General features: G+C 30.1%; 1 protein-coding gene across 1 annotated transcript in view; it reads left to right on the top strand.

Annotated features, from left to right (window-relative positions):
* LOC134683281 (nck-associated protein 1-like) overlaps positions 1-26,708 on the top strand; it is a 50,973-nt gene that overhangs the window by 4,976 nt on the left and 19,289 nt on the right. The window contains exons 2-24 of the mRNA XM_063542474.1: positions 2,356-2,466; positions 4,533-4,619; positions 5,277-5,333; positions 5,620-5,762; positions 6,706-6,796; positions 7,223-7,360; positions 9,675-9,723; positions 10,623-10,776; positions 11,656-11,718; positions 12,406-12,502; positions 12,908-13,032; positions 13,962-14,002; positions 15,007-15,098; positions 15,899-15,980; positions 18,350-18,408; positions 18,913-19,058; positions 21,138-21,270; positions 22,228-22,347; positions 22,976-23,115; positions 23,657-23,788; positions 24,374-24,489; positions 25,095-25,200; positions 25,371-25,611. Of these exons, the coding sequence (XP_063398544.1) occupies positions 2,356-2,466; positions 4,533-4,619; positions 5,277-5,333; positions 5,620-5,762; positions 6,706-6,796; positions 7,223-7,360; positions 9,675-9,723; positions 10,623-10,776; positions 11,656-11,718; positions 12,406-12,502; positions 12,908-13,032; positions 13,962-14,002; positions 15,007-15,098; positions 15,899-15,980; positions 18,350-18,408; positions 18,913-19,058; positions 21,138-21,270; positions 22,228-22,347; positions 22,976-23,115; positions 23,657-23,788; positions 24,374-24,489; positions 25,095-25,200; positions 25,371-25,611 (2,523 nt within the window). The remainder of the gene's footprint in view (positions 1-2,355; positions 2,467-4,532; positions 4,620-5,276; positions 5,334-5,619; positions 5,763-6,705; positions 6,797-7,222; positions 7,361-9,674; positions 9,724-10,622; positions 10,777-11,655; positions 11,719-12,405; positions 12,503-12,907; positions 13,033-13,961; positions 14,003-15,006; positions 15,099-15,898; positions 15,981-18,349; positions 18,409-18,912; positions 19,059-21,137; positions 21,271-22,227; positions 22,348-22,975; positions 23,116-23,656; positions 23,789-24,373; positions 24,490-25,094; positions 25,201-25,370; positions 25,612-26,708) is intronic.

Genomic DNA, 26,708 nt, shown 5'->3' with positions numbered 1-26,708 from the left:
CGTGTTTGAATTAGCGTCTGTGGCAAAACTGATTCAAAAATGTAGAAAACTTGTTGGTCATTTCAAACATTCAACAACTGTTACAGCAGAAATGCGCAATAGACAAAAACTTCCTGGGTTCCTGAACATGAGTTAGTACAGGATGTTGTAACAAGGTGGAATTCAACACAGGCAATGCTTTCACGTCTGGTGGAACAACGTCGTACTCTCACGGATATATTGTTAGACGAGAAAATGACAAAAAAAGCAGATTCCGCTGTATTTCTTCCTAAAGATCATGAGTGGGAATTGATGAATGATCTGTCCACAGTTCTTATGGACTTATCTAATGTAACGACGTACATGTGTTCAGAAAACAGCGTATCTTTGTCTGAGGTCTATCCGATTGTATGTGGATTAATAAGAAGAAGTTTAAAGGTACAAGATGCTGACGAAGTTATAATTCGTAAGACCAAAGATGTCATCAGTGATGAGTTGAATCGACGTTATCAACCAAATGACAAGAAGACTGCCTGTTCCACACCTGTAATTGCATCACTCATGGACACCCGATACAAACAGTTAACTTTCTTATCTTCTGAACAAAGAAAAACGGCAGAGGAATTTTTAGAGGGTCTTATCGATGAAATGCCTCTAAAACGGTTGACAGAGACAAGCGGCTCCGATACTCCGCCACCAAAGAGACAACGACGACCAAGTGGAATTGACTTTTTGCTTAGTAAATCGCCTGACAATCCGGAGTCTCAAGACGAGTTAGAACTACAAAGTTATTTACTAGATAAATCTGATTTCAATAAATCTCCACTTGAATGGTGGTCAGAAAACGAGACGAAATACCCACGTTTATCTATAATTGCAAAACGTGTGTTAGCAGTACCAGCAACGTCCGTTCCTTCTGAGAGGATATTTTCATGTGCCGGACTTGTGGTTACTAAACTCAGAAACAGACTTTCAGCTGAAGTTGTAGATCAGATAATTTTTTTAAACAAGAACAAGATAAAAGTCACCTGCATTGAACCCCACACATCTGATTAGTGGCATTTAACGGTGTAAAAACACGGTTCAGTAACTTATACTACAAGCCGTAAACTTACCTTTGATCCTCGAATTTTCTCACCTTTAATTGTTAATCAATAGTTATTTGTAAACATGATTGGTATGAGATGTACATTTGATGTAATAAATGTTTATTTAAAACTTTATAATCTTTAATCTATAGTTAATATATTGTCTACTTTTGCGGACTTGATATGCAAATATTCATGATTTTATTGGACTTTGGTTCATGAACACGTACATAAAAAAAATTGCTATTGTCACAGTGATAGGTTACTATTATTTGAAGAAACGACGGTCGGTAATTCATTGTTTAAATGACACAAACACAGAGGATTAAGCTATTTTTGTTGTCTTTCATTAATATGTTTATGGAAGGTAATAACAAACAAACAAAATTCTGCATCACACCTAAAATTTATACTTTTCAGTAGACATTTAAGATTCATCCGAGTACTCGCGAGTACTCGAGTATCTTGACCGAGTATCCGAGTATTAGATTTCAGACATTTTGACATCCCTAATTAATACAGAAAGTATAAATATTTTTTGTTTTCATTTTTTATGATTTTTTTTCTATAAATATATAGATGTCAAATGGACAATATATATACAGTGTTGTCATTTTCTTATTCTGGTGATTGGGCTTTACATGTATATTGTCTATCTGTGGATGTCATTTGTCATTTATAATTTTTAATTTATAAAAGCATAAGTTCATTGAAAACATTTTATTTTTTCATTATTTTACGTATGAATGTATCTCTGATATACATGATACATGTATATATACATATTGTATCTGCATCATACTTTCCATTTAATCATTTGTTACTCTAATTCGCAATTATTGAACTTGAATAAAAGAGTATGCATGTATAGAGGACCTGATTTCTTTAAAGATATACAGAGACTTATATCATTGATTGAGGGTAAAACTTTTACCATAACTATTCATACTGTTCAGCAAAATTTCCCTGATTTTGGCCTACATTTCATGTTTTAGTCACTTTCTAAAGATTCTGTATTTGAATCCATTTCCCTGGACACTTAATTTTTTAAAGCCAAACTCTAAGGAAGCAGTTAAAGAAAATGAAGACTTTATGCTAACAGTATAGTCTCCCTTTCTTGGTGCAGATGATAGCTTTCTACTTTTTGAATGTTGATAGTTGTCTCCCTTTTGAGTGCAAATATTAATAATAGTATTTAACCTTCTCAAGTGTAAATACCAATAGTGTTAAACTTTTTAAGAATTTGAATGTGAATATGAAAAGTTATGTCTGTTTTTGTATTTTATAGATGCTTGGTAATCCAGAAAATAAGCCATCGTTTTTATCAGAAAAATCATTGGAGGCTGTATTCAAACACCTGGCAAAGAAATTTCCAAACATTGATTCCAAATCATCAACGGTAAGTCTTTTGTGTGAAGAAGAAAAAGCTATAGTTGAGGTATGGTTTTTCTATTTCCAAATGGCTGAAAAAAGTCACAAAAGTTGTAAAGCTGTATAATTTTATCAAACAAGTTAAAATATGGCACTCACACCACATCTTCCTATATCTATAAAATAGTTTATTATGTGAGGTATGCAGCATGATGGTTAGATAGCAATTTAGACCTAAGCAACATTTTAGTTTTAGTCTTAGACAGGGTTCTAACTAAGGATTTTTGAAGGTGAGTTTAGGGACTCATCATTTTTAGCCATGATGAGTCCAACAGAAAGAAGAAAATATTTTATTGCAATATAATGTAATGTTTTAGTCTCCATTTCCTAACAGAGCAATGCAATGACATTAAATTCAGATCACTTTTAAATTTTGCTATAAAATGAAGATATTTGTGTGTAACTGTGTTCAGTTTATACAAAATATTTCAATCTTGATGCATCTGTGGACTCACCAGTTTTGACAATAGTGAGTCCAGACAGGTTTTGATGAGTCCAGGACTCATGGACTCGCCTTAGTGAGAACCCTGAGTCTATATTGTTTCTACATTGTAAGCTAAAAAATACAAAATTGATTGACATGTGTTTTATGAAAATGATTGAGTTAATGATGATAGAAGTGTTTAAGGAAAACTGGAGAAATTTCTAATTTTTACTTGTAGCAAGATAGCAAGGTGGGTGACTCTATTTTTGCTTCGTTTTTCTCCTCAGTGCATATATTAAAACATATCTTATACTTTATTTCCAAAACTTATCTCATAGATTTCTTTTTCATGTTCAATAAAAGTTTTTTTTTACATAAACATTCTTTGCAAAATATGTGCTATACTGTACCACTTGTGACTTGAAAAATAGCTTGGCGACCAATGCTTTCTTATACACTGTTTGTTTGAAAACAGCATGGGCAAATCTACATTCTTGTTAAGTATAAGAAATTTCTATCAGCGGAAATATATACCAATGATCCAACTTAATCGAACTTGCTTGATTCTGAAAAAAGACCAACTCTAAACTATGTTTCTTACAATATATGCATGAGTTTGTCCAAGTGAATGTCTAAAAAAATGTGAATTCACTCACAGACATTGATATAAATGTTATCTCCAAACTTTCATCAATTAAGCCTGTGGCTGTAACTACATTGTACATATTAGCTATATTCATTTTACTATATATTATTTGAGTGTCCACAAATACTCTGTGGACGATTTTTTTTTTACAGTACTAAATACATAGAAGAAGATATGGTATAATTGCCATTAAGACAACTCTCCACAAGAGACCAAATGACACAGAAATTAACAGCTATAGGTCACTGTATGGTCTTCAACAATGAGCAAAGTAGTTTTCTTTGATTATTTTGATTGATGGCAAATTTATGTGGAAACTTGATTAAAATAAATGTTGAATATTGGGCTGTCGTTCCTGTAGGAAATTTGATCTATGTTTAAATACTAATATTTATGTTTTAACCCATCCCATGCAAACATTTGCATACCAAGCCTATAGATCATTTGTACTAAATTGATCATATAAATTCATGTTTCCCCAGTAGCCATGAAATCCACCAAAATAGTTTCCCCACAAATATTTATGAATACAGCATACCTTTGAAAATAAAAATTATTGTTATTATTTATAACAGCTTTTGTTGATCAATGAACTTCAGCAAAATTAAAGTGTTGAAAATTTCATGAAATATTGAATTCAAATGTTGTGAACAGAATTTAGAATTTGAGTTCTATATAATAGATCCAATTCATGCAATAATGAGAAAAAGGAATATGTGGTGTGAGTGCCAATGAGACAACTCTCCATCCAAGTAACAATTTAAAAAAAGGAAACCATTATAGATCAATATACGGCCTTCAAAACGGAGCCTTGGCTCACACCGAACAACAAGCTGTAAAGGGCCTCAAAATTACTAGTGTAAAACCATTCAAAGGGGAAAAACAACGGTTTAATTGCCCAGTTGTAATTAGTGTCTGAATTTATAATGTATAATATTGAAATTTATTTTAATTTCTTTTTCAGTTATCTCCAATCCAAAACATCAAAGCAGATGTGGTCAAATCTTTGTCACTGTATTACTATACATTTGTTGATATCATGGACTTAAAGGTAGGTCTTAATTCTGGTAATAAAGAATATATAAGGAGACACGAAAGAACAGAAAAAAAATGCTTTTGGTTGAAGGATAATAAAAATATGCTACACACTCAGCATTTAGGGTTAACATGTCTTCCTTCCGATTATTATTTTGAACTAGAGGTTCAATGTGTTGGTCTAGTATTTTAAGCGGACTTCATCTTTATATCACGTTAAGAGGTTCTTATCTGGATAAATACCTGCAACCTTTGCCACTGGATGTTTAACAGAAATTCACATCATCATTTATATGTAGATGAAAAACAAAGGCCATACCTTAAAAAATATATGATTTATATCCATATATACATATCCACATTAACATTTAATAACATCAATTAAAAAAAAATGAAATACATATATTCAAAAACAAACAATGCTTTAAAAACACTTAAAACAAACCTTTGAGAAAAACAATGCGATTCCAACCCCAACTAATATTAGGGTGAATTCATATGATACACATGATATATATTAGCTTACAACTACAAATCTTGAAAGAAATACAACAACTATGAAAATAAACTGTTTAAAAGTACTCAGGTTTGTCATCTATGGCTCGTCCAATTGTGAATATCTGTTACATAAATGTTGTACATATTAACATAATGTTAAATTTTATATTTTCAGGACCATGTTACAGATTTACTGACCACTATTGATGCTTGCCAAGTTCATTTGGACATTGTGAGTGTTCACAGAGACATATTTAAATATTTTTATTTAGTTTATTATGCTTAAAAAGAACCTCCTGAATAGAGTTTTTTCCATGAAATGATCGTCAACATTAAATTAATTTATGCAATAGGCCCCTAAAAATATTAAGGTTAAAGGAGTTGCCCTATTTATCCTAATTTTGAGGTGAACCTTGTATAACTTATTTATCTTTTTAATTAAAAACAAAAGATTCTTCAACTTTTAAATATCATAATGGTTCATAGGGTTACTTCTATTTTTTTTTTTTTTTTTTCAGGCCTTGAACTATGACCTGACCAAGCAATACCTTGACCTTATGACAACCTATGTGTCAATCATGGTTCTGGTGTCTAAAGTTGATGACAGAAGATTAGTATTATCTCTGTTTAATGTAGCACATGAATTCCTTCATGGTGCAGGGTTAGTATATATATGTTAATGCATAATATTTTTATTTGTTGCCAACAAAATAAAAAAGAACCAGTTTTGTTTTTTTTTAAAAAGGGGGGAAAAAAGGAAACTTCAGTTGACATTGATAAGACTAAATTCATAGAAAAACTCTCGATGTCATCAATACAGAGTAATTATTATAATATATGTCAGCTATACCGTGTGATGCAATTTCAGATTGATCACTTGACAACTTCCTGTTTATCGAACACTTGTATGATTTTACACATGATAGCCAAGTTGAAAAATTTTGTCACATTTTTCTCAGGAACTACAATACAAGGATTTCTGAAATTTATTTTCAGGATTTATATAAGTCAGCTATACTGTGTGATGCGTTTTCAGATTCATCACTCGACAACTTCCTGTTTACCGAACACTTGCATATTTTTACACTATTAATATTATCCACTTGCGGCGGGGGTATCATCAGTGAGCAGTAGCTCGCAGTTTCACTTGTTATGAAGAAATAATCTTTGACAGTACTTAATTTCACCATGGAAGTATTTTATTGACAGGAACTCTAACAATAAATAAGAACATTCACATCCCACTGATTTATTTAGGAAAATAAAAGGTTCTGACTGAGTATTTCAAGAATGTTATAACTTCTTTGTGGGGTATCTGTGATGCCACCATTGCATTGTTTATATTTTTTCTTGTCATTCCTTGACAATTAAGTACACAACTGATTATTTGGATATGTTCCATAGTTACAATAAATCTCAGGAATATGTTCTACAAGTCGAGTTAATAAACAAATACTTATTGATTTTGTGGCATTGTACTATAAAGTTGAAGTCAGTTTGTTCAAGTTCCTGTCTATATAATACTTCCATGATTTTACTTAAATACAATAAATCAGTTGCTACAAATGATACAAATGATAACAATTCTTATCTATATATTTCAGTGATACCTCCTTTCCCAGACTTGGACAAATGGTGCAGGATTACGATCATCCAATGAAGAAAATGTCAGAGGAATTTGTACCTCATTCAAGGGTAAATAAATAACACATTAAATTTAAAAAATAGAACACATTTACAAGTTTTAATTTAGAATTGGCTGGAAATATGAAACCTATTACTTTCAATCCATGTGTTCTAGAGGAAAAGTAAGCGGAATTTCATGTTCCAACTCATAATTTGCTGAAAAAAATTAAAAATATTAGTTTGAAAGCATGATACAGATGAATTGTGATTGTAAAGATATTTGAAATGTCACTTTCAATCCATGTGTTCTAGAGGAAAAGTTGACTGAACTTCTTAAATTGGCAACCTGAAATATATTTTAAAATGCGAAAATTGACTAAAACAAAATTGACAACTTTCATATGCGTTTGCCAATGTTGTCAATTTACCAAAATAAGCAAATTCTTTAAAGTGTTTGAGAAATTGTTTCTTATAAGATCTTATGAATTCTTTCAGGTTTTGATCCCAGCCATTATGTCACTACATGTAATTTATCCCAAACGGAATTTAACAGCAGAGCTGATGAGATCTACACAGATGTTAAGTTTGTTAGCAGAACCTGCTAAAATAATGAACAGTCCCATTACAGATATGGTAAGAATTTAATAGTGTGTTCATCAACAAATAATTAACAAATCCCTTTAGACTTTGGAAGGTATCTTTTTTGCCATTGTAGTCTTAAAAGAGGATCTTTCTAAAATACTGTATATTCACTGTGCTTAAACGGGCGTGGATAACTTAAGTTACCCACAGCCCAAGATGGAGCCGCCTGGCTTCGGTTAGGAAGTTTGCTCCTATATAATTACAATACCATGCATACAAAAGAAATGTTCAGTAATTAAAAAGTTATATAAATCTTTTAGGGAAACTTTGCAATGTAAAACGTGGTTTGATACTACAAAATAAACGATTACAGCACGATTTTCCAAAACACTTAAGATGTCCGTAACTTCAAAACAACTTGTCCGTAACTTTTTTCCTTGTACCAATAGGTATATCGTAACTTTAGCATGATGTCGGTAACTTTCAAAGAATCTTTATTCGTAGATTTAATTATAAAAAAAAAGAAATGATTAATAAAAAAAATATCGAACTCCTAGGAATATTCAAATGGGAAGTCCTTTATAGAATGGCAAAGCCAAAAGCTCAAGTTAACACACCAAACGAATGGAAAACAACGGTCATATTCCTGCCTTGGTAGAAATCTACAGGCATTAAAAAGTAAAATTACCAAAAAACTGAACTCTGAAGAAAATTCAAAAAGGAAAGTCCCTTATAAAATAGAAAAATCCAAAGCTCAACCGAAGGGATAACAACTGCCGTTTTCCTGACTTGGTACAGGCATTTTCTTATGTAGAAAATTGTACGGCAAAATTAATGCATCTTACATTCTACTGGCTTTATAGATTGTTAACTGCTTAAGTTTTAGATGATAAATCATGACATGCAGGTTATAAATCTCACCATTTCCAACTGTAGAAATTACATTAATAGTGAACATATGAAAATGACCTTAGGAGAACAAGTTCGGAGGTCAATCCTTAGCAGAAATACATAAATGAATCAGTCCAAACCTTTCAAGAAGATGTGTATGATTTGATACCCGATCTTATTAAATCCCTGAGGTCAAATTGCAATGAAACTTTTAGAATATTTTAAATCTACTTTTATTGCTATAATAAACTGAATTCTGTTCAACAATATTTCTAGATATTGGCACTTTTTTTCTCGCAATCTACAACACATCACACTAGATATAGTGAAGAGACCATACTTTTTTGGCTAACAATTCAGAAATTATTTAAAGGAAAGGATATCAATTTTTCCACCGCTATACCGACCAAGGACTCATCAGTGAACAATCTATAAAGCTAGAAGAATGTTAGATAAATTTCGCCGTACCGTAAAATCCCGTTTTATCCCGGGAATAATTATTTAAAAATTTAACGGAAAATCCGTGACACTCTGGTTTGCTTTTTCTCTTGTTAAGTTTGAAGCATATTGTTATTGTATAAACCTATGTAATAATATAAGTGGTTTGATAGTGTTTATTGTCCTTTAAGTGTTGAAATTGTTAATTTTTACAATTTTGAAAAAAAGTTACCCACATCCGAAAATAAAGTTACGGACACTCTGATTATTTTTAACTTATAAGTTACGGACATCTTATTCATTTTTCAAAAGTTGGCCTTGCGCTAAAGTGAAGTCAAAATTAACAAATTTGAAGTGATGGTAAGTGATATCTTTATTCAAAAGTCCTATCAATATTTACATAGATCATGAAAAAAGTAGATTTCGTATCAACTATCATTTCAACAAATTTAGAGTCCGCCATCTTGGGCTGTGGGTAACTTAAGTTACCCACGGCCGTTTAAGCACAGTGATATTAGGAAATTTTGATGTTTGTTTATTTCAGTTATATTCATTTTCTACAAAAGGAACCTACACAATTATTTTGCTCCTTTTAAAATTTTATGAAGCAAATGCAATGAAATGGTCAAAACAAGTTTGTTGATGCTTTAAGTTTAGTGTGAATAATTTCGACAGGTTGATAAAGGGGCCCAAACTTGTAAGTCATTTCAAAATGACCAACATTGTATGAAAAAATCCATTTTCTTTCTTTAAACTTAAGGCAAAAAACAACCATTTCAAAGTTAACTGTTCCTTGTTATACCTGAACCTTGAACAAACCTGGATGCTAAAATACGGGCAACCAATATACAATATAAAGCCCAACAAGAGAAAGTTCTGTGGAATTATATATGACTGCTAACCTCTCTTTTTCATAAATGATTGACACTTTGGAAAATTGCTGTGGATATTAAATACCTTACAGTGACAGATTTATTGATAGTTATAAAAAATATGATTGAATTATTATTAATGTGTGTGCACAATTATTTTATAGGTTCAGTGCGAATATCTGTCCCAAGATGTAATGGAAAAATGGATAATTTGTAAGTTTGCACATGTTGTAATTATAATCATTTCTCTGATTAATTGTTGATCTAAACTTCCTTGAACCAGGTTGAATAAGAGTGGTAGAGTTATCATAGTAATTTTTGGCAGACCATATAGTAAGGATATTTTTTTATGATTGCAAATTAGACAACTATTGACCAGTGTCCAATTGACACATATTTAAGCAATAATAGTTAAATGAATAACCTTCAGCAATGGGCAAAACAAATAATTAATAATCAGCTATAAAATTCAGAGCCCCTACAAAATGTGAATCAATTCAAATGAAAAACCAACTGCCTAATCTAAGACCCAAAAAACAACTAAAAAACATATACAAATTTATAATGAGTTTTTTGCCACTAAAAAATAGAAACTTTAACATTATTTGTTCTGTTGCTAGTAGCCAATTGACAGCAGTATATATACTTGGCATTGTAAAATACTGTTTTGCTGTGGCGTTGTAAAATGCTGTTTTGCTGTGGCGTTGTAAAATACTGTTTTGCTGTGGCATTGTAAAATACTGTTTTGCTGTGGCATTGTAAAATACTGTTTTGCTGTGGCGTTGTAAAATACTGTTTTGCTGTGTAAATTGCAGAAGGTTGATCAATTAAAAATAGAAAGGTAAAAATTAGTGAATCTAAAAAAGGGAGATACAATATATTCATTACATTTTGCAATTATACGAGGCAATTGGTTTGTGAACAAACAAAAAATAAAATTATTTTGCAGGAAAAAATATACTCTAACTGGCACTATAGACCTATGCCAAATTTTGGGATGATTAGAATTACTTGTATATATATATTTATACAGTTAAATAAATTCTAACAAGATAACTTTAATATGGAATTGGGCAACATAAAATATAAAAATATTTGATTCCTTTCTATAGTTGGATTGATGTTATGTTACCAGTATTTACAAGAAGCTAAGGCCTGGGATCTCTGGAAACAAGTATTACAGTCAGGGTATATTGTACAGCTGTGTAGAGATGAGGTGTTACACATACATGGATTCATTGTATCATTCTTTGAAACAATTAAAGGGTGAGTAACAAAGTATGGTTTAATTAGTGTTTCTTACATTTTGAAAGAGGGGAATAATTTCCAAACAATCTGAGAAATTAGTATGTTTTTCTTTAATTCACGCAAAAATTATAGGTCAAAATATGTTCTAATCACACCATCAACATGGTCTAGGATTGTTCATTACTTCTATTAAAATATTGTCAAATCAAAGTATGATTTCCATGGGTTTAATTTGTGTATACTGTCGATGCATGTTTAATCGTGGGGTACCAATTTTTGTGGATTTCATGGTTATAAGTAAACCACAAATTTAAATGTTCAACAAATTACCGTACCAATTTTCTATAAGATCGTATTTAAACAAACAATAAAATCAAGTATCCACTAAAAAATTACCTCGATCCACAAAAAAATTGGTACTGTGGATTCATTATTGTTCGTTGGATACCAATTTTCTTGGATTTCGTTGGAACAAACGAACTACAAAATTTAATGTTCAACGAATACCAAATTTTCTATAGGCTTGTATGCAGATTTCTCTAAAACCATGAAATTAAATATCCACGAACATTTAAGTTTTCCTCAATCCACGAAAATTGGTACCCATGAAATTAAATTAAACCACAGTACTCATGAAAAAATTAATTCACAGTAATTGAATACAAATATTTACACACTCTTAACAAAACCCAAAGACAAGAAACATTGCCACTATTGTTTCTCTTCATGTCAACTCATAGTTGGATGGATATAAGATAAATTGCTACGATTATTAGTGCGATTATTCATAGAAACCATATGTTACACAAAATTTTGTCCAACATTTTGGATATTCTATATAAAGAAATATTTTATCATGTGCTTTAATAATTATTTTATTACTTTTACAATTTTTAGACACAATATGAAGAAGAAAATAGATGATGTTAGAGAATTCCAACATAGTGCATTACAAACATCGTAAGTACACAGTTCTAGGTATTTGGTAATGAGGTGTTGTGTAGGAATATCATCCCAAATAATTATTCCAAAATCACCTTTAGTGAATATATATTGATATTTTTTATAGAGATTAGACTGTTATTCCTGTTTTAATGGTTTTACACTAGTAATTTTGGGGCCCTTTATAGCTTGTTTTAAACTTATATTCATTATGTCCTCAACTGCTACTTATTACTTAGTAATCAGGAAATGTTATTCCAAAAACAATAAATCAAAGTTTCTCATTGATGTTGAAGAGAAAATTACAATAAAAAATTTAGAGTAAATTCATTTTAATTTTTTACTAGATTCTTATTACATTTATTTTAAAATCATGTAATGAGTCCATTTGAAAAATAATTAAAATTTCTTGGAGAAACTAATTTTCAGTGACCATACTGAAAAAAAATCCTCTTTTAATTATTCTCACCCACAAACATTTTTTATCTAAAGCAAATGAAAGATTATATGTTTAGTTAAGAATTTGATAACAAATAAACCTATCTTTTAAGGATTTCTTTAATAGAAAAGAAGGAATGTGATATATTATTTCATGACACAAAGTCTATATTGGCATGACAAAATATAAACAAAAGTATTGTACCTTTATTGCTCTTGTTTACCTTTATTTTCATTTATATACAAAATATTATAATTATGTTATAGGCCAGGAATACACAAGGAGAGAAGAAAATTTCTAAGATCTGCATTAAGAGAACTGACACAGATATATGCTGATCAACCAGGTCTTCTTGGACCAAAGGTAAACACATAATGTCTTATTTGAAGTTCTAGATTATGAAGCCAAGTAAAAAGATTAAAAAAATATTGAGTTTCCTCCCTTTTTACCAAGAATGATTTGAAATTACAAATAGTGTATGCTTGTTATTTTGTATGACATTGGCCTTAATAAAAAGTGCATTTTCAGTTTGTCAAAGACCTATAATTTTTGAATGGAAATCATTAGATAAGCAACTTTTACATCATTTTTTCTCTGATGAAAAGTTGTCTCTCTGGGAAGCATACATACTGTCTTCTTATTTTATAAAGATGTTCACACTTTATTTATGTTTCCATATATACAATTGTGTTTAATTTTTGGTGGAAAAATGGAAATATTATTTTACTGAATCAAATACATTGTATAACTGTTTGTGTTTATCTTTAGGCTTTGTATGTATGGCAAGGTTTGTCCATCACAAGAGATGAAATTCACTGGTTACTAAGACACTTTGATAATCCTCCATCTAAAAGACACAACATTAAATTGTCACAAGAAGATTTTGTTGACAGGTAAACATTTAGTTAGTTTGCCTTTTAAATACAAATTGATAAAAGGATTTAGCGTCAGCAAAACAGGAATTTTTCAACAATCCAGGAAAACTGGTACTCACAAAAATACCAATAAATGATTGGCAGAATAGTATTACTATATATAATAAAAGCTATTAAGGGTTTTACTCTCAAGGGAACATATAAAAAAAAAAGCCTTAATACTTTAACTATGGTAAGTGAACCATAATTTACCACAGGATAGACTATTTTTCTCATTACCAACTTATGTTTTCTCAGTTTATATTTTTTCCCTGACAGATAACCTCCTCTGTGGTAGGACATCCTAATACTTGGTCTTAAAAAAGCAACTTATAAAAGCAAAATTAAACTTTCAAATGGTACAATTTTCATGAAAAATTAACTGTTATATGGGTTCTATACACAATAAAACCACCAGAAAACAGTAAGCTTTCTCTTCCCTTTTTTGGCATCTCTTATCTGACTGAGTACCTTTTACAGAGTAGGCAACATGTTGAAATTATTTCAAAATCAGGAGAAAAATGTTAGTACTATGAAAATAGTCTATTATTTAAAGTAATATGAAAATAGTCTATTATTTAAAGTAATATGAAAATAGTCTATTATTTAAAGTAATATGAAAATAGTCTATTATTTAAAGTAATACGAAAATAGTCTATTATTTAAAGAGACATTCATCATCTTTGCAAAGTAAACATAAAAAAGGTCATTACACCTCTAAAAAACAATTTATCTCATCAATTACCATGGAGAATATATATTTTGTACAACTGTTTTGTAAAAATGAAGTTAATAATTTATGATGGTCTTGAGCTTTGTTTTTAATAATAGATATTTTTCTATGATTTATTATGGTCCATTATTTGTAATACATCTCATTTGTAAAAAAAAAATCTTGTTTTTTGTAGACAATTACCAGAGTTGTTGTTTTACATGGAAGAATTAAGAGGTAAGGATTAACGTATAATGTAATCAAACACTGAAAAAGTGAAATACTGTGATTTCTTTTAGAGATCTGTCTGTCAGAACAAAGCCTGTTGAACATCAGATGTCCTGTTATTAAAGTTGCTGATTGTCTTACTTGCAGCAAAAGTCACAGAATGAGAGACATATTGATTAATGTTGGATATATACTATCTGGCATCAGCCTTAATTATTAGAAGATGTGGTATGATTGCCACTGGAGAACTCTCCACAAGAAACTAAAAGCAATAGGTCAGAAGACCTTCAACAATAAGCAAAGCCCATACCAAATACTGTAAATTCAGAAACTATTGCGAGGTTTTTATTATTGCGAATAATGCGACAGAGTTTTTAACGCAATCATTAAAACTCCCATTTTGTAATATTTTATCTAATTAAGCAGGACTTTTCTCAAAATCGTAAAGATGAAAATCGTATTTAAAATGACAAAATAGCATTAATAAATGCACGCAATAATTTCTGAATTTACAGCAGTTAGCTATAGAAAGCCTCAAAATAACAAATGTTAAACAATTCAAAAGCTTTGTATTTCAGTAGGTAGAAGATATGGATGTGTCATACCTTGTTTCAGATGCCTTCTGTTACTAAGTTTCCATCCGTCATGTGTCCATTGTCCTTGACCTCATTTTCCAGGTTCAATGACTGCTTGAAAAATGCAATTACATGAAGGTCTGTTTCTCAGATACTTTAGGCAATAGACTAACTCTATTTGGTGCATGGTATGATTGTAACTTGTGCATGTCTGTCTGGCAGGTTTTATCTGACCTAGTTACCTGGTTTATGTTGATCATGTGATACTTGTAGCAAACCTTCATGTAACAGACGTTCAGCATAAATTCAACCACCATCAGTAAAGCAGGCAAGACATTTCAGTGTGTCCATTCTTACTTATTCACATCATCTGTTTATTATATAGATTACAGATCTTAAAGATTTGCATATTTCATGATTTAATCTTTTTATTTGCAGGTTTAGTGAAGAAATACAACCAAGTTTTACAGAGATATTTTGTGCAATATTTGTCTGGTTATGACTCTGTCTTGTTAAATCAACTTATACAGGTAATGGTTGTTTTGTTCTTATGTAATTTGACTAATGGAAAGATTTTAAAATAAGATTGTGAGCGGGCGGATTAAGCTGAAGATCTCAATATGCAGGAGGAATTTTTAAATGGATGTTAAGTAAGCTAGGAAAAATCAATTATTCAAGTTGTACCTTAGTTTATGGGGATATGATTTAAACTCACTTGAGTAATAGAAAGATTTTAATCTGTAGATTTATTAGGATAAAGATTAATTCTAGTTTAAGAAGCAGTTTTGGGCTGTAGAAAGATGAATGGAAAGATTTTCAGATATTATGCTATGATTCTGCCATATTGAATTGCAAATGACCACGATGTTGGTCCAGATTTTACCTGAAATCAGCTGATTAACAAGTGCAATATATTTGTGGAAACTAAGTTTAAATGAATGAATTAATGTGTTCATAGATTTTTTTTCAATAAATACAGAATTTTTATTTAGAAATGCTTTATAAGGGGAGGTACCTTAGATTATATTTGTATATACTAGAAAAGTGTCTGCAAATTTTTCTTTTAATTTATGGAGCAAAAACACAAGTGATGTGATCCCATTTTTCCTATTTATATAGCAATTAAATAAATTCAGACTTTTAATATGCTCCCAACTTATTAAAGGTCTTATCAATGTTTTGTCCATAATGCATTTCTAACAAGGTGTTTATTATTATAATTTTTTGATATACTTTTCAGGCATGCCTGAAATATTTTCCTGGATTTTCAGTTCCTTACAGGTTAACCAAAAAAACCTTCTTCTTATAATGTTGTTTTTTTTGTTTATAGAATTTAGCAGTCTGTCCAGAAGACGAATCCATTATTTTATCATCATTATATAATACTGTTGCATCATTAACCGTTAAACAAGGTTTGTGTATTAATTATTGATATAATGAATAACTGGAATCATTTTAAGCAAATGCTTACATTATATACCAAAATATAGGTCCTATTAGGATTTTTGTCATCCTGATTGTGTTGAGAAAAAGATTTTTATGAATATTTAAATTTTGGTTTTGCCGCAGTTTGCATTTAAATCTAGAGAAAATATGAACATTGAAAAAGAGTGCAAGTAAGTTATAAAAAGTATTAAAAAAAATATAATCACTCAAATATGCAAAAATAGTTTGCTCATTATGAAACTATTAAATTACTGTCAATACCAAGAAGCACATTCAATCAAGTAAACATGTGAAAGTTTAATACTACAAACATTTAATTACTGATTGTATTTATCTTTTTATTAGCCCAAAATGTTATGCCATGATTAAATAAAAGCCTTTCACTACCACCCCAATTTTTTTTTTGGTACTCTCATGTGTAAAGAAATTTTAATCAATAATGAAAAAAATTAAAAATCAATGCTTCATTTTGTAAATTTATTTGGATGTTAAAGTGTTAACAAAAGTCCATTTTATATGAAGTCCAAAAATGTATGCATAGTAAATGCTTTTACATAATAATAATAATAATAATAATAATAATCTTTATTTCAAGAGGGTATGCTCAATTAGTACAAACCCTATTCTCCCTTGAGGCCCTCACACTCCACTCACAATGCAATTCACACAATTTCTTCATAACATAGAAAAACATAAGAAAACATAAATCAAAGTTGATACATAGTCATTTAAATATTTCCTGGATTTTCAAGTAAAAACTTAAAGCAGTTTGTTTTAAAAGTATTTATGTTTTACATGTGTCTTAGTGCTTCTGGTAGTTTATTCAATAAAGTTGGGCCAGAATATAAAAAAGATCTTCTAAAAGTGTTTGTTCTTGCCTTTGGTATATTAAGTAATTGGGTAGTATTTGATCTAAGTTGCATTCCATTTTTATTTGTAACATAGGAGATTTTGTTAGACAAATATTCTGGGACAGATCCATATAAACATCTATGAACATATAAGGCCTTGTGGTAAATCACACGATCAGTAAATCGAAGCCATGATAACTTTTTAAACATTGTATTAGACATATAAATAAACTTAAAGAAGCACTAACCCTGATAAAAGTTGAAAAGACATGGGTGACCTTCTTTTTTCTCACTTTTTAGTTTTCTAAACATGTTTGACTTCTTGTGTCATTTGTAGTTTACTTTAATGCTCTATTTGAATATGTTAAACCTCTCCAATTGGTAAAGGTGGTGCTAAAAACTATTGATATTTGGTATGTTGGAACTGAGGCTATCAAAATGATACAAAAAAATTGAATTTAGCTTTTCCAACGGTAACCAGTAGGATTTTAATTTGCTAATATATCTTATTTATTATTGTGATATTTTATGCTTTTATATTTCTTATTTGATATGGAATTTAATATCCCAAAAAAGATTTTGTTTATATCAATAAATATTGTAAAAGGTCATATTTTAAAAAGTTCGAACTGGATGAAAGCAGGGGAGATAATCATTTTTTTCACAAGATTTTGGGAAATTTTTCTTCATTTTGGAAAAAATAAAGATAAGACGCAAGACTTAAAAGTCACTAATATCTGCTCAAATCAATATAATTCATATTGTTATTTGTTTGGGGGTTGTAGGTTACATCAGACAAAAAAACCCAATAAATTAAGAGTATAACTACAAAAAGGACAAAAACATATAAAGCTATCACATATTCATTAAGAGTTTCTCTTTTAATAGTGGGTACAGTAGCATAATATAATAAGGATCGAAAAAAAAATTCTTACCATTTAATAGATAAATATAAAATACATATCCTGTGTGAATACTTTTTTTGTTATCATTTGTTCTTATTTTATTTCTAACCCAGGACTAATTAAGATTATGCATAGTTTAGAAAGTTATTAATGGATTTAAAACTTATTGAAAGGATATACATTTCAAAAACAGTGAAGTAATTTTAAAGAATTCAACATTTGGATTTAGGACCAATTTAGACTCAGTTTATATTATTTACCAAAACAGCAAGGTCAATATTAATTTATAAGGATTCAGCATTTTAATTTGTCAAACGAAAATGGTTGGATTAAGGATCAATTTAACCTCAAACATCTATTATAAGTTTACAAGATTATAGAAAAGGTAAATAAAAACATTGAGTTTGAAAGGTACAATATATTCACCTTGAAATTCTTCTAGTGAATAAATAAAAACTAAGTATTACTTAATGAATTATAAATTGTAAAATTAGAATAAATATAAAATAATTGAGTTTGTACATTTTCACTTCATCCAATTTAATTTGTTTAGTGTATTTCCAACATTTTGTATTTCAGTTGAGGAAAATGTACTATTTGACTTTAGAGGAATCAGACTGGATTGGTTCAGGCTTCAGGTATGTTTTTACCAATGCCATTAAAGGGTTCATTTTTTGTTTGGTTTGAAATCTACTCCTTGAAGATCAAATCTAGGTCATAGAATATTTTAGCATAATATTTCCTGTATGGAATTTCCCCACTCTATGGTATCTACTTGATAAAACTATTTATAACAACATTTATTTTATATCCTAATGGTAGGAATGTTCTTATTCTTTTAAATGTCAAATTGAAATTAGCAGGTTCCAATGATCCCTGTACGGTTTAAAAAAAAAAAACCATTTTTCTAAGAAAATTTACATATTTGAGGTATACATGTACTGAATTTTAAGAAGATGAAAAGAAATATTGCCATCTGGACCACAGTAACATTTGTCAATAAATTACAAAGAAAAAAAAAATTGAAATTTTAACAGTGAATAATAATTTTGTTTATCATATTCCTGATTGCTTAGCAATAATGACATGACACTTCAAAATCAGGGAGGAAAAAAGTTTATAAGAGTTTCCTCCCTTTGCAGGCATATACAAGTGTAGGAAAAGCAGCCTTGATACTGAAGGATCATATAGATATTGCCAAACACATGAACACTATTTGCTTCCATACAAAGATGGTGGATTACTTAGATCAAATGTTGGTGGAAACTTCAGATTTATCAATATATTGGTAGGTAAAATGCAGAGGAACTCCAATAATTGATGAATAAAGCATGCATATTCATTATTTTTAACCCTACTGAGTGAAAAGGAGGCTGTAGTGATTGACTGTTTGATATCCGTTTGTTCAAATCCAGAGTGACTAAATTTCAGTATTTTTTGTTGGTGTTTAATGCCACATTCAGTGACACTGTTTACATAATAGAAACATTGTTTTTTATGGTGGATGAAAGCAGAAGAGAACCACTGATTTTTGTGAAAATAAATGAAAATCTACATTGCCTAAGCAAAGTGAAAAAGTACACTTATTGAAAATTTTTGGGGGTTACGGTACCAGTGTTCTCCCCAGACATTTCATTTAGCATCCTGGTAAACAGGGGAAATTGAAAAACCATCTTGTTTAAAAAAAAACCAACATCATATCTATAACATAATCTATAAGAAAACCAATTCAAATTGCATTACATTTAAGATTACAGCATCACATTTCCCTGATGCTTAAAGGCCCTGGGGAGAACTCTTTGTGAAAATATCATACTGCAAGGTCCTATCACCATATCAAAACATGGACCTTTCAGTATGATATTTTCACAAATTTTATGGAATAATATTGATCTGAAGAGGAGAAGCTGATTGTTTATCCAAATCTTATCAATTTTAATTCTCCAAGACTTTATTGTAATAAAATTTTGTGCTTTCCCCGGCTACAAATTTCAGCAACAAGATGATATTTCAATATTTAGTGTCAGAATAGATATTTTTATTAGTTAGGTTTAAAACAGTTTGATGGTTATTTCCCCTTTTTTTTGCTTTTTTGTTAAAAAACTATTTCTATCATACGTTTTAACAGTTTTTGCATTGGTTATCTTATTCTCTATTTCTGTTATTCATGATATCTTCATTCATATATACATATAATTATATGACATTACCTTGTCTTACAAAAATCTAGGAGCAAACAAATTTATAATGAGTTATTTCCCTTTGTCCAATTAATATTCTAAGAACAAAATTCATCCAACTAAAAGAGAAATATAAATATTTGAGAATATTCATTTGAATCTTGAACAATGTACTTTGCATGAAATGAAATATAGAGTAACTTCCCCTTAAATAGCTGTTTTTGTTAAAGATTTGTATTTAAGAAGAAATAATTGGTGAACGTAACTTTTTGAAAATAAATCATATGGTACAAAGCATATTTAACTTGAAATAGGAAACTGAAGAAAATAAAATGTATATTCTGAAGGCATGAAACTATTTTCCAATTAATTTATACTCTCAATGGATAAATATATTAAGCACATGGGTGAAATCTTGAACTCCTTTCCTGTTGCGTATTTATACATCCCGCACAACTTAATGTGCTATTTGTATCATATATTCCTGTCTATGAGAGGAATTACAACCAACAAGAATTGACAAAGCTATGTGACAGATTTTTGATACAATCCCCAAATTATTATTTCTCACTTAATAAGGCTAATACAGCAGTTCCAGTGGCGGATCCAGAACTTTTCCTAAGGGGGGCCCGCTGACTGACCTAAGAGGGGGCCCGCTCCAGTCATGCTTCAATGATTCCCTATATAATCAACCAAATTTTTCCCACAAAAGGGGGGGGGGCGGCCCCCCCAGGGCCCCCCCTGGATCTGCCTATGAACTGTTCATTCAGATTGAAGTGCACTAGGTGAATACAAATATTTCCTGTACCATAATCAAACATGCTATTGATATTGACATAAAAGACAATTTGAAACAAATCTGAATTAATGATAAGCTTAACGATTTACAAAAAACATATTAAGATTGGTTTTGATGATGTTATTATCTTACTTTTACTCAAGAAAATTGGCATTCAAAACTTAAATTTGAAGTAAGTTTAAATTTGAGTAAGCTTATTAATAAGAAAAGGAGACACTAAATAATTGTATTGTTGATTGCCAACAATAATTTACGGATTAAATAATTATAATATTTCTTAACAAATATCATATATATCAAGTACATAGAAAAGGTCCAATATGATTTCTTGAATCAACACTGATGTTTTTGTTTAACACTGGTAGCTATTTATCTTTTTATTTTTCAGCTTTTATACTCAGATTTATGAACACCAGTTCAAACAATGTATGGAATTCCCAGCACAGCATAGATTCAGTATAGTCTTCCCTATGATCTGTGCACATTTTATGAACGCAACACATGAACTTTGTCCTGAAGAGGTAAACTTATAAATAGATTACTCTAGATTTGAACAGAAGGAATATGCATGATGTATCAGTTTTTTGACACAAAATCAATAACAGCACTCACAAAACACATAACAAAAGAACTTTGGTGGATTGTTGTCGCATTAGCAATCATACCATGTATCCTTATTGTTTTCCCCCATTTATGAGCATTATGCTTTCTGGTCTGTGCGCCCGTTAGTCCGTCCGTTAATTCGTTCATCCGCCCTTTTGTCCCGCTTCAGATAAAAGTTTTTGGTCAAGGTAGTTTTTGATGAAGTTGAAGTCCAATCAACTTGAAACGTAGTACAAATGTTTCCTATAATATGATCTTTCTTATTTTGATGCCAAATTAGAGATTGTATCCCATTTTCACGGTCCACTGAACGGGGACACATTCTTGTTATAAGGCTCTTATTAATTAATCTCATACTGTGGATTTAGAATTATTTGTTGGAAACCAATTTTCATAAAAATAGATTAACAAAGAATTGAAATAATTAAAGATACAAATTTTCCAATAGGCTTGTAACCAAACAGTATCATAACCACACAAAGAACAATTTTTTCTCTATTATTGAAATTTGTATCTAAGAAAATAACAGAATCAACAGTAGACAGAAAGAGGCTTTCCCACCTCAATCTCCCTCATTGTAAGGTCAAGAACGGGTCGGAGTTAATTTTATTAACAAAATTCAGTGTGGCATTTGTTATTGATATGATCCCTGTTTTACATTAGACTGTTTTTAAAATGCTAGCTTGCAAGATAACACACTTTTGTATCCAATGTTACTGCTAAATGTCATATGCTTAAAGGAGAAGAATTTAGTATCAAATTTTGAGCACCAGTATACCTCAAATTAATAATATTTTGATGGGTTAATTATTTTGAAAATTGTGTACAGATAGTTGTTGTTCAAATATACACTGGTTCCTTGTTTGTTTTTACAGAGACATTCTATAGGTACTACTAGTGTCCAGTATACACACTGGTTCCTGAAGGAGATGTCAGATGAGGTAAACCAGGTGATAACAGCTATTTGTGAAGAACAGTGTATGCTCAGTGACAAGGTAATTATTTTCTACTAAAATATATACCATGGGTTCATTAATATTTGTTTAATACCAATTTTTGGGGGATTTCAAGGGTACATATGAACCTCAAATTTAAATGTTGAAAGAATTACAAATCTTCTAAAGGAATGTATGCAGACTTTGCCTGAACAACAAATTTTTTTTTCTATCAAAGGAAATTGGTGCCCACTAAAATAAATGAATTCACAGTATATGTAAATATTTGTAGCTGGAGAAAATGCATTAAACTGCTATCAATTGATCCATAAAATTTTCCAGTTTATTTTTTCAAAAGTCAACAGATAGATAATTGATACACTTGACATCTAGGAGAAGTTATATATGCCTCTTACACTTGTGGTCACCAAGTTCCGAAAGGAAATTTAAACATATAAACTGATTGTTGGTAACAAGTTACAAGTTAGCTATGAGAAAGGTTTGTTATGCGTTAACCTATACCCTACATCACCTCACACTTGCACAGATAAAAAGCTAAATAAAAAAAGAAAAAGAAAATAAAAAAATCATATTGTATTTTGTTTGCCTTAAAACTTCCATAATAGATTGCTATTTATGATTAATAAATCCTTCTTTCAAGTTTTCTTGAAATATTTTTTTGCTTCAGTTACTACCAAAACATAGTGCAGATACCATTATACAGACTGCACAGAAGAAAAGACCACAGGATAAAAAGAAAAAAACTGTTGCAGAACCTATAAAACCAGGACAAGAGAGTGCTCGGAAAAACAGAGAAGTCTTTACAAGGTAATACAATTCACTTGAAATTCAAAGACCTTAGTTTAAACTTCAGCATTCTCAGACTAGCAAATGAGATGTATTTATAAATTAGTACCTTTTGTCAAATAAAAAAATGGTTTGAAGTTTAGAAGAAAAAAAAATGTGTCTTGGACAGAATAAACAATGACATACCATAGACAAGGTTCCAGTATTGAGACAGACTCAATAGAATGAAGGGACCTCAGTGGCCAAGAGGTATAAGTAGTCAAACTAGGCTGTCAATACTGAGGTTGTGAGTTCAAATCTGACACAGGAATTGAATCTTAATTGATTATGAGTCAGTTTTCCTACCAAAGGTCAGTGATTCCCTTGGGCACACCAGCTTCCTCCACAACAAATATAGCACGAAAATGTTGAAAGTGGTGTTAAACACCAGTCAATCAATTATTAGCATGTAGCTAGGTTTAACAAAATCAACAAAATTTGTTTACAAAAATAAGTTCTAAATTTAACAAAATGAATATTTGTCTTTTATGTCAATGTAAAAATCTATACATTATATTTTTAGAATGGATAAACTACACATGGCTTTGACTGAATTATGTTATGCTATAAACTACTGCAATGTGATACAAGTATGGGAGCATGGATTTGTACCGAGGGAATTCTTCTTACAACACTTAGAAACAAGATTTAATAAGTGAGTATTGGTGTATATTTAGTGAAATTGTACAAAGTAGACACCCATTAAACATTTGAAAGCAACTTCAGTATCTTTGAATAGAAAACATTGTCACAAGAATATAATAAAAAACATTTATTGATAGCTGGTTATTAGTCTCCTACCAACAAGGTCTGTTTGTCCTTCCATCAGTCCAGCAAAACCAATTCCACCTGTTGTGCATTACTATATTTCTACACTTTTGACAATTGAATTTAGATATTTCAAACGCTTAACATGAACTTATATTTGTCTTCAGTTAAGAAATATCCAATCAAACACTGTTGAAGTTTGTAAATATTGATATTCACCCTTTGAATAAAAAATACATAGATATTTCAAATATAATCTTGTGAATAAAAAGAAAGAAAAAGTGTTGTAAAATTATATAATTTAGTAAATAAGAACTTACTAGAGAAAAAAAATATTTCAAAAAGATGTACATGTATTCACACAGGTAGGATGCTGTATAATAAAGTTTCAAGAGAGATTGCTTGGTAATAAGTGAACTGTGGGGTTATGAAACAATTTTCAATCTTCTATAAATACGATTTTCTCTTTTAGAGCTTTAGTTGGTATGATGATGTACAATCCAGACACATCAGAGATAGCAAAACCATCAGAATTACTGAATAGTGTTAAATCAGTCATGAATGTCCTGCAGGGACTGGAAAATTATGGTAGGTATATAAGATAAGATTTCATTTCTCTCCCTGGATAGTTTACATATAAAAATAAGATGTGCTATGATTGCCAATGAGGCATCTCTTAATTAGGGACCAAATAATATAAAAGTTAAAAAATATAAGTCACTCTACAACCTTCTACATTGAGCAATACACATACCACATATTAAGCTATAAAGGGTCCCAAATTTTAAACAAGAAAACTTACAGTCTGATATATGTACAAAACAATTAACAAATTCCTGTTTTTTTAATACTTTAGTTTATGATTTCAGTTCTTCTATGCAACATAAATCTGGTGTTTACTAGAACAGTGCATTTATTGTTTGCAGTCCCTATTTAAATTTAGATGAAGGTTTCAACACTGAAAAACTATGAATATATTTCATACAAAAAAACAAACAAATGGGGAACAAACAAACAAACGAAACGAAAAAGCTATTCCACAGGTCATTATAATCTCTTCCCCTTTATATGTGGATTGAGGTATATGAGATTACTAAGTAAAAGTTCTATCAAAACTGTAGCAAAGAACATTTCTGCATAAATATATTCTATATTTACAAAATTGTAATTCATACTTATTTTGTATTTTGCAGTAAACATAGACATAGCTAGAATCTTTAACAGTGTATTACCACAACAAACACAGCATATAGATAGCTTTACTGGAGAGAAAACAATCACAGCTAATTATACAAACTGGTAAGTTATTAATAGTGTTAATAAATAGTTATTAAAGTTAAGAAAAATAACCTTATTTTGAAGAATTCACATAAAGTAAACTATTCAACTTGTGACAAAACACTCATTGATACTTTTCTGTAATTGAATTTATCATTAGCTTGTCTATAATAATAATCAACCATTTGCAGGTATCTTGAAGTATTATTACGGAGAGTGACAGTAAATGCAGGCCAGAATCCAGTCATATTTTCACCTAACCATAAGGCCTTTGTCAGTATACAGACAGATGGGAACCAGTTCTTTGCTGCTGAGGAATATGCAGATTTGACAGAGTTAAGGGCTTTGGCTGAGCTGATTGGTCCATATGGTATGAAGTATATGGGAGAGAGGCTGATGAACCATGTTGCTAGCCAGGTTGATGAACTGAAAGTAAGATATACTAAAACTTTCTAAGGAGGTCATGGTAGGTCAAGGTTACTTAATATAGTTTGGGGTTATAGTTTAAAAATTTAGTAAAAATATGAAATAAGTTTTCGAAAGTTTGACTGCATAGTTTATATATTTATTACTATTTACTGAAAAATAATGGTATTACAGTAGACTCCACCTAATGGGATATCGGCTAAACGAATATATCGGTTATTGTAATATTATTTCAAAAGACCAAACCATTCCCTATACATTTCAGTCAAAATACATCGGATAATCGAATATCGGTTATTAGAATATATCGGCTAATTGGATAGGAATATTGATGAAAAATGTGTAAAACCATGTACAATCGAATATTTTGAAATAATTTCATATTTTTCTTGACAGGAAATGAAGCCGGAAGTTGCGCCATTACGAAGTTTAAGAAAATTTCTGTACAGAAATGTTTCATTTTATTAATAAAACGATCTTTTATAGTCAAATAAAACATGTTTCTTCTTGTTGTCTTGTTTATTTTATGAATCTGATATTATATTTTGCCTAAGATGTGTTTGTTATGTGTTTATCAAAATGTGATCGTTATCATTTACTTCACAAACAAGGACACAACAGAAATAATAAACTGTGCGTGATGTTCATCAATAATTATTAAATATGAATGAAAAGTACCTCTTTCTCAACAATTTATTAAAATATATATAAAAGTCCCGTGTAAAAATAAGGAATCGTGTGTCAATAGCATATCCCAGGTGAAATAGAATTATGTAACTTGTACACATGTACGCCATTTTCCTAATTTACATAATATTCAGCTTTTTATTTTGAACCACGGCAGATAAGATAGAAAAGTAAATTAATTTTCCTCATCTTGATGTCCAATTTTATAATCATAAAAGTAGTTGTATTACTTGAAATGGAAATATGTTTCATAAATAAAAAACTGTAGAAAATTAGATCCGAGTTCGATCACCTTCTTAAGCTATTAATAGATTTACCTGTGGCCTACTTCCGAGAATTCATAGTTATTTTTAGCTTTTACCTGTTTTAACACACAAATGAAACAAATCACGCAAAAACAACAAGTCTCATTATTT

This window comes from Mytilus trossulus, chromosome 9 (genome assembly GCF_036588685.1).
Source record: "Mytilus trossulus isolate FHL-02 chromosome 9, PNRI_Mtr1.1.1.hap1, whole genome shotgun sequence".
NCBI lineage: Eukaryota > Metazoa > Mollusca > Bivalvia > Mytilida > Mytilidae > Mytilus > Mytilus trossulus.
Note: the sequence above shows the minus strand (reverse complement) of the source record. Positions and strands in the feature narration are given on the sequence as shown.